Source organism: Haliotis rubra, unplaced genomic scaffold, assembly GCF_003918875.1.
Source record: "Haliotis rubra isolate DU_JTF1 unplaced genomic scaffold, ASM391887v1 Scf402, whole genome shotgun sequence".
Taxonomy (NCBI): Eukaryota; Metazoa; Mollusca; class Gastropoda; order Lepetellida; family Haliotidae; genus Haliotis; species Haliotis rubra.
The window spans coordinates 1,002,211-1,011,503 of record NW_025767083.1 but is presented as its reverse complement, the minus strand read 5'-3'; the positions used below and the strand labels follow the sequence as shown (position 1 = coordinate 1,011,503).

Here is a 9,293-nt window from a genome sequence, read left to right as displayed (position 1 = left end):
ACCTGCCGGTTCTGCATTATTCTTACTGTTTTCATTATGTATACGAAACGTTGAAAGAAAACGTCTGTGTGGCCAGACGGACCAACAAGTAGACAAACGTCACTGCCTACCAAAGATGGAGACATTTTAGTTTGATGTCGCCAAAACATTTGAAACTGCACTTACCGTCATACCATCCTCCAGTGAGGTCCTCCCCATTATCGCCCTTGTCTCCGAGGGCGGAATCTGCTCTCCAGGGGATGGGGTTGTTGGCCGGAAGTTTGCCTGACCTCTGAAGCGTCATAGAACAGAATGGACTTGTAGGGACCTCATCGTAGTTGTACTTGGTGCCTCCGGCTGTTAAGTGTATGGCAAACACTGATTTCATGTGTGTTCTGTTGACTTACATAATCAAACTACAACATGATCATTTTCCTACTTTCAAGTGGTTTTGCAAACTCTGTGCAAGCTGTTTATTGAGTCAGTGGACTTAAGAGGGAAATGAAATCAGAATACTGAAGCTGCCTCCGTCCAACCCACCCATCCTGTCCACGCCCAACTGTGAGTGCTAACCAAAACAAGGCTTTATTCTGATGCTCCCTCCTCCTCCTCCTATCACTTAAGTACTGTCTCTTCACGTTTGGAAATCCATTGTCGTCGTGACCGAGGTTGGTGGAGTGTTGCGACAGCAGTTGGAGCGATCGACGCCTGTGTGTTGCCAAAGAAGGAGTTTCACAGTTTCTTTGGAGTAGAATTCTGTCTCTTAAGCCATTGATGACCACTCCAGTTTTTGCCATCCGCAGACTTTCGGTACACATCATCTAGCTGCAGCTGTAACATGACATTAATCGAATTTTGATAAGCACTAGTCACATGAGAGACAAGGAACCTTTATAGCAATAATATACAATGTACTTAAGTACACTCGGTACATTCAGGAAAATCAACTTGGAAAAACTCAGCTATCTGGATATAAAATATGTTTTTGATCAAATGGTTTTGCCAAAAGCAAACTAAAGGATACAACGGACATAAATAAAGAATAGCCATTCATGTTAGTGTGTAGGCAGCTTGTTTGTATTGGTCCCAACGGATGATGATTAAGGGGCAAGACGTAGATTGGTAACGTTCCATCATACGCAAATACAGAAACTAAAACTCCATGGCATCTCTACGTAAAAGCCGTTTAGTCAATCTGTCTATTGATAACATAAATATTTTGTGCTTTTTAAAAAGAAAACTTTCGATTGACTGACGTATAATCAGAAATTCAGCAGGAAACTGAAGACTGACAATAATCAACAATACGCCATGTTCCCATGGCTATCCCTCGCAAAACGATGAACGTGAAATATTACTAACCGTCCAGTTTATCAACCAGCTCTGAGAAGTTAATTTGGCCACCTCCCAACCTTCGCGGTACCAGTAGTAGCAGTGAAGGAAGGAAACTCGGCTTCGGTAAACCTGTTCCCCGATGCATTGTAGATCTGCATGTTGTTTTGCTTAAGCTGATCTCTTCCCACCACCAAATGCACCTCTTACCTAGAAACACAATAGCAGAGTGGTGCAGAAGAGCTATAAATTATGTACATGTATTATTGATGCTGTTCAGGGTAACGTGCCGCTACTGCATTGTGGAGTATTGTGCATCTAGGCGTTGCTGTGACTCGTGCAACCCGAATACGGAAGAGGCTTTAGTTCCGACAAAATTTAGAACTTAACTCTTGCCTGTGCCAGCGATGATCAGTTCCAAGTGGAATTAGTTCCACATCGAATATGTCTATTGCCAGTGTAAATGTATGGTGGAAATCTGTGGCCTGGCGATACTCATTATCCAGGAGAACATAATGAAACAGGAGAAATTGCACTTCAGGAGCAGATAGTCTCTGACACTTAGGAGATATCTAGAGAACTGTATGTACTGGCTATATGATAGTAACGTATCCAAACGTGCCTTTTAGGTGGAAGGTAATCTTAGGTTTGCTCTAGCAGACATCTGATGTCATCACTTACTTTCCAGTAATCCATGAATATATTATGTAATTTGTCTTCTTACGCCTATAGAATCTACTTCAGCAGAAGTTCAAAAGTGAACGTCAGTGGCATTGACGTTTTGAAAAGTAACTGAAACTAGTATTTAATTTGTGGTTGCTTATATAGGTATGTAGAGTGCACATACTACTTACTGACATTCGTAGATATTGGGACAGTCACTGCTGACACTCCGGTGTTGCAGCAGTCTGCTGGTTGTTGTTGTTATTGTTGTTGTTGTGGAAGGGTTTCCTATGGTCCTGTGCTGTTCATCCCTTCTACAGACATCACGTCACTTTATGACTGAATGTCCCCCAGTAGTTTTGGCCACTAAGTCCAAACAAAGTTTATCTCCTACATGTTCATTGGTAATTCCCAATGTTTGTTGGAGGGACAAACTCCATCCCCCGTCCATCATATGGACATCTGCAGTACCCGTCTGAGGACAGATCAATTATTATAGTTGATATGTATATGTTCACATGTTCCTGCGATAATCTGTGTTTTGGCCTAACATCGTTTTGTGCAAAACATGTATTTCAGCTATGTCACGATATAGTCAGCTTTGGACGGCAGACATCACGCTGATGAATCAATCGCAAATGGGTGTTCCCTCGCATCATTGATGACAACAGGTGTACTGATTGACAATAGGTGTACTCGTGATGGCTCACAGGTGTACTCGAGCTCGTCATGGTGGTCTGACAGAACAAAGTTCTGACGCGTCCGATATCTTCATGAACACGGTATGTGTCAAAAAGAGACAGACTCAGAGGAAGCAAGTACTGGGTACATTCCTGGGGTAGAAAATCCTGGTCTGAGAAAGAAAGACTTTTCCTTCCGAAATGCAATTTTAGCATCTCTGCGGCGTAGTGACTTTAGGCTAACTAGTAATATTTTATACATATAGAGGCGAGAAATTCGTATTGGAACATTATTAGTTTGTGTGTGTGCGTGCGTGCGTGCGTACGTTCGTGTAAAAAATGGATTTGCTAAAAACATTATTAGAATTACATTTTGAGACTCAAATACGAGCAGATCAGGTAAGGGGAAAGCTTTGACGAGTGGTCCGCAGCTTACAGTGATTCGAGTCAACTCAGAGTCTGTTTGCAGCGGAAAATGGCCCAGTTATTTATCAGAGTGCGAGATTCAGATAACTATTTATTATTATCTCAAACTAATTTCGTGTAATAATCTACTCGCTAATATTTCCAGTTTATCCAAGAGGAGGTTTTATCAGTTAAAGAGATACGTATTTCACTGAGGAGGTTGCCACAGCTACCTGAACAAAACCTGTACTTTTCGACATCTTAGCTTTTACTGTCTTTTCAGAAAGCATCGCTGGGATTTTTATCATTTTGTAATCTTTCTGTAACGCGCAACTGAGCTGGCAATAACCTGGATATTAGAGCGCGATACAATCAATTTGTCATTCATTCATTCATCTTTGATAGACAAACCTCAAAGGCCTTCCGACAGCCTGGTCAAAACTTGACGTGGACTTTCCACGTGTGCAGCTCTGTAGTGACAGGTATGCAGGCTCAGACCTGGAACCCCCGGGCCAGTGGTTGCCGATGTTTACGTTAAGATCACTCACTGAAAGGGCGACAAATGTCGCCAGCAGCACTAAGACAAACATGTTAACTGCAACAAATGGAATACGGTGGATGATGCTCAAAATGTTTATTGTTTATCCACAATATCCTGTTACTGGCGAAAGGTTTACACGTATCACTACAGGTACATGTAATGAGTACTGAATGAATGAACAGACAGGAACAGACGAACGTCATACATGTTATGCAGGACACAGAGTCAGCCGTCTAACCCTCTCAGCCAACGAAGGCTGGCTTCGTATGCTTTGGCGATTAGGTGCTGACCCTGAGCATGTAGCATATGTTACAGGTAAAGTGTTTGACAATCCACAAGGTATTGCTTACACTTGTCTAGAATACTTTAAGGGATATAACTCCCTTTTCTCATATTATGAAGCATATATATTTGGAGACAATGATTTCATGGAAGTTGCCTGTGTTGAAGCCCGCAATGATACATGACGAGGTGCCACCAGAGTCCAGATCCACTGCATGACCAGCCACCCACTACAATAACACATCACACTTAATGTCAAGTCAATGTGAATCTATTGGGAAATGTAAATAAAAATCCATACATATACCTGCTTGAGATACCGTCGGTCATGTCATATGCTACACACGTTTTGCGATTTTTATTTATCAATCTAATTAAAGGTGTCACCTCTGATAAAGGACGGACACTTCTTGTTCAAAAGAGAAGACACATGCTATATATGGGTATGACACCTTGACCTGATTTAGTTTCAGGGGCATCACGTATATATTGTATGCACCGCTTATTATATATTATATCTATCAAACATAAGTAAAATGTAATGCAAAGCACTAGCATATGGCAATGACAAGATTCAAAATAGAAAATCTTAAAAATCCCCCACTCTAAATACGCTTTATTTAATTTTCTTTTCCTGAAGTGTAGGAACCACACGGTATGGTTCACTCTTATCTACTGATAGGAGGGAACATGACTTGTTCTGTAATGTTTTTTTACCTTGATAAAAGAGACAAAGTTTTCAAATCTTAGCGAGACAAATACTGGTAAAGTCAAGTAAACACGTGGATCTCAGGAACAATTTTGATATTTTGACACATATTCACAGCTGTGCTTGCTGTTTTGTACTGTTGAGGGGCATTTGGTGATCATAATAAGAAACATCTAAAGGAGGCGTGTATATGTTTGATGGCTTCTTTCCCGGAGACCTATGTGTATTTAGAATTACAGATTTCTAATCTAGGGGTAGCCACAATTAGTTAAGAACATTTTTCTCGTCACGTGGAAAACCCGCGCCCCTTTCCCACGTAGTGTGAAGCCACATCCTGTTGGAGTTCCCACCGAATTTCATTAGCCGTGACTATAGCTAGAAGCGTCGTAAAGAAACATGCTCACTACTCCGCTCACTGTAGAAGAATATGCAGCAACGCACTCGTTTAGCTTGTAAGTACGCTTCACTTCGTATGACGTCGATGTTGTGAATAATGACAGAATTGAGACTAGTCAAAGGACAATGGTCAAATCAAATCCTAATTGGAAGATATTGCCAAACTTAATGTAATACTAAAATGTAATTACCTTTTGAAAACAATGGGTCAGTGTATGTGGTAACCACGTATCGGTTTTCAATAAGGTTACAATGGAAGGGGAAGAGGTTTCAAATGTTGTGTGTCAAATTCCAAGTTGGAAGTAGCATGGGAGGTTTCAAGGGGAAGTTTCAGAATGTTGTGTGTCAAATTCCAAGTTGAAACAATACTTAAACCAGAAACCAGTCAGTTCATGCAATAACAAAGAAACCATTCAAACCATTTAAACAATAAAATAACAAAGAAAGTTTGTACAATTACCAAATGTAATCTAATGTCAACTAAGTTTACAAACCAGTATGTATTACTGCTAAGGAATTACAATGTACAGTTCAAGATATACTGGCAGTATGAATCCAGGAGCAATCCAATAAAAAGGCAGTGATTATAGCAATAGAGAGAGTGATGCTATCATCCATCTCGGAACAACAGTGGTAAAGTTTCCTAGAGAGCTTGGCTGGGATGCAGGGTGAACAGATACTTCAGCTTCACAGACATAGTGCTGCTCTCCATGTAATGTCGTAATGTCAGGTGATAGTCACGAGAATGTATTGCCGGTTAATCCTTTGAAAGAAGGACGTTGTTTTTACGCAGACACCGACACGACAGAGTGTATTCAGTATAGATTAGTAAATCTACATACATAAACACTACCTTTTGACAATTCCGCTGTGTAAGATAAAAGTAATTAATCAATCAGCGTGTTATCGGTTAATCCTTTGATCGATGTTTATAATGTTGAATATTTACTCCAGACACAAGAAATGAAAAATGGGAACCTTTGTCGGGTAATATAAGTGTGTTACCACTAATTATACCTGTTATAAATTCATTAACTGACCATCAAGTGAATGATGACAAATAACATGTGTAGGTTTATACCACCTAACACGGGTTACAGCAAGGGAGTATTAATTGCTGTATTGCATGGGAAAACTTATGGGCCGACACTGTTTTGAGAATACAAACAGAATTTTACATGACATGATTAAATATCGAGGTAAAAAAACACAGAAATGGGATCAATTTGGATCAGTCATTATACAAATAGGGCCTAACGACACCAATCGATTTTGACAGAATCGTCTATGAAAACAAGTTGTAACTCGGAAACTAGGCAAAGCAGGAGACAAAATTAAATGACAGTAGATTGTGAGAACATATAGCTTTCATTTTCCACAACAATTGTCACGATTTCAGGTTTATACAAGCCTGTAAACAAGATAATTTAACCCCTAAAATGTAGATGAATTCTGCATCGGCCCTCAAAGCTATTCCTCATAACACGTCACAGAGGCGCGCCGCTCTGATTGGTTGAAATTTCGTTCGCGGGTGAGAATTGTGCACTGTTGTCAAAAAGGTCGATTTAATTCAATTAAAGATCGAAATGAGTAGTTTTAATGACGGGGTTTCATTTATAACGATGTCAGTTATTGATTTATGTATTTGTACCCCCTAGGGTTTATGTGACCTTTAAAAGTTTTCGTGGGTGTCGATAACAAGTGTATGCTGCTTTTGGACACTGGTATGTACATTCCAGTAGTGATTTAAGATATAGTCGCCAAGGTTACCAGTACGCTGTTAAGGTCACCTGTCCTCTTATGTACTCCACGTGTAATGTGGCTGCCGTTAGATGTATGACCCTGACCTTGGAACAATTTGTTGAATATTTAAATACTTGGAGTAGAGAAATATTTTTATAGGCAATCCTTCGTAGGTCAAAAGAGCATGTTTATCACATGCGTCAAGAGCATGAATCGCCTCATTTCAAACACACACGAGATGAATATAGGGAACGAAAGTCTGGGATATGTTGAGATTCTATGTAAGACACAATCATATTTACATTTGTCAAATGGACATTAAGATACAATTTACAAAGCCCCTTATGACGTAACTCAAAATGAGATCTTGCTTACATGCTACCGTACACTCGCCGCCTTTGATCTTTTTCATCTTAGAACAATAGAGAAACCCAATAACCGTACTATTCCTTTACGAATTCATTTCGAATGTAGAACAGATTTACAAACTAAATGATAATATTAAGTATGAACTTGGAGACAATATGGAGAAGACTGCTTTGGCTGCAGCAATTTGGGCACATTGTTAATCTCCTGTACAAGTGGGAGGCGGTGGGGTAGCCTAGTGGTTAAAGCGTTCGCTCGTCACGCCGAAGACCTGGCATCGATTCTGCATATGGATACAATGTGTGAAGTCCATTTCTAGTGTTCACTGCTGTGATATTGCTGGAATATTGCTAAAACGGCGTAAAACTAAACTCACTCACTCAGTTGTTCACGTGGCACTGCGTTGTGACGTCAGTGTTATTGTGACGTAATGACGCCACGCACTGCAACGAACTATCCGCTGCGTATTGTTTAAAGAGAGTAGCTGAAGCCATCGGTAGATGTACCCTCGATGTTTGTTTATATTGCCTGAGCCCATGTTCCCCTCGAGAGCAGTGAACAACTTATAATACTGCAAGTATTTAATTATGTTGAATCACGGCCAGGTGTAACGGCAACGGAAAAACACAACTGTATGCATTCATTTCAGTTTATTACGAATATTCAAGTTAGGGCTTCGTCAGCTGTTCTGGATGAACCTTTCTTGTGACCAGGGACCTCAGCCCTACAACAAAAATAGTAAAAACGTTTTAACATTTTTCTACTAAATTTTCACAGTTTCTCCTCATATTCCAATCAGGAGAGGTGCGTCTGTTCAATCTGTCAACATCATATTACTTGGTGGTCTTGTTCCACTCCGCCGTAACAAGATTTCAAAACCAGAAGTAGTTTGGTTATGTAGAGGTAAACATTTAAATTCGATTATAAAATGAAATGTGATCAAATTGCTTGTACTCAAACATCAAATATAACACAAGATAATTTTCACATTATAATCCATCCAACATAATGCTAAGTAACAGGGTATGTATTGCTACTAGAACACCACGCACCTGCCACAGCGGCTTGGAAGCCGGCGTTGTAGTCACAGGCCACCTCGTTGTTGACGTAGTTGGATCGGTCGTCCTTGTAGCCGTCACTGTCATCTGGCCCTCCCAATTACCAGGGCATTCCGTGATCACTGGATTGTCTGGGTGTGGACATTAGACCGCCGCCATATAGTGGCTGGACATCACAAAGTGGAGTCAGGGAGCCGCTGATTCTGTGTCAGTATTGTTTATCAGTCATGGCACTGTCATGGGAAAACAGGATAACAAAGAATATGGAGTTCTTTAACTCTTTTGAGCAGTATATGTTGTAAAACATGACTCACGATAAAGCAAATCCTGCTCAGTGACAATGCGGTTTTCACCTGACCTATCTGATAACGTCACAAATATGCAGGCATGGTCCCAGAATACCAAGTGCCCGCCAGACAAAAGTTGTCTGGAAACGCGCCTGTTCATCTTAACCATTTAAAGTAGATTTCATGTTAAAGACGTAAGTCAGTACTTTATTTCTCTGATCTAATGGTGACTGCAAACTAAAACTGAAATGCCAGGTGACAACATCAGACATGGTCTGAGATTAAAGCGTTGTCTCTCAAAATATATTACCTTTACAGAAACACAAAACTATAGAATAAATCGGAAATGAATGCCAGTGCGCTGGTGGTCCTCGACGTGCTGAAAAGCCACACTTTCTTCATTTAGGTCTTTTATAGTACTGACTGGGTGGAAGGACAAGTACAATGAATTGGGCGCTTTGAGACATCGCTTTGTGTTGAATTCCCTGTGTTGGAACATGATTCGTATGGCTAACTCTCTATTTGGAGATGTGACCACTTGCGCCAGAAGGACATATCTTAATGTTAAACGTGATTACACGAACAGTTGAGAGATCTGACAACCTGTAACTGATCCTCTGGTTACTGGACACAACTTCTTGATGAAAGGAAACGCCCACACAGAATATGTGCATGTCGACCTACTCAAGCAGCAAATGATTTTTACCCTGGCCACACAATGTCTTTCGTGTCCTAATGCAACACGTGTGTGATGTTTGAGGCCTGTCTGTGCCAGACATCCGGTTGTGGAGACACCATGCAGTGTTACAAGAGAGATGTCCACGTGTTCTAATAGCCACAACCCGTACAGAT

At 40.6% G+C, this 9,293-nt stretch overlaps 1 protein-coding gene across 2 annotated transcripts in view; it reads right to left on the bottom strand.

The window, feature by feature from the left end:
- Positions 1-7,729: 7,729 nt before the first annotated feature.
- The window catches only part of LOC124287607 (endoglucanase 4-like), a 21,388-nt gene continuing 19,824 nt past the window's right edge, over positions 7,730-9,293 (bottom strand). The window contains exons 15-16 of one of the 2 annotated variants that reach the window (XM_046724103.1): positions 8,149-8,207; positions 7,730-7,820 (exon numbers count right to left, since the gene is read on the bottom strand). In XM_046724103.1, the coding sequence (XP_046580059.1) occupies positions 7,765-7,820; positions 8,149-8,207 (115 nt within the window). In that variant the 3' untranslated portion in view covers positions 7,730-7,764. Of the gene's footprint in view, positions 7,821-8,148; positions 8,222-9,293 lie in introns of both variants that reach the window. The other variant, XM_046724102.1, reaches the window with a different exon arrangement.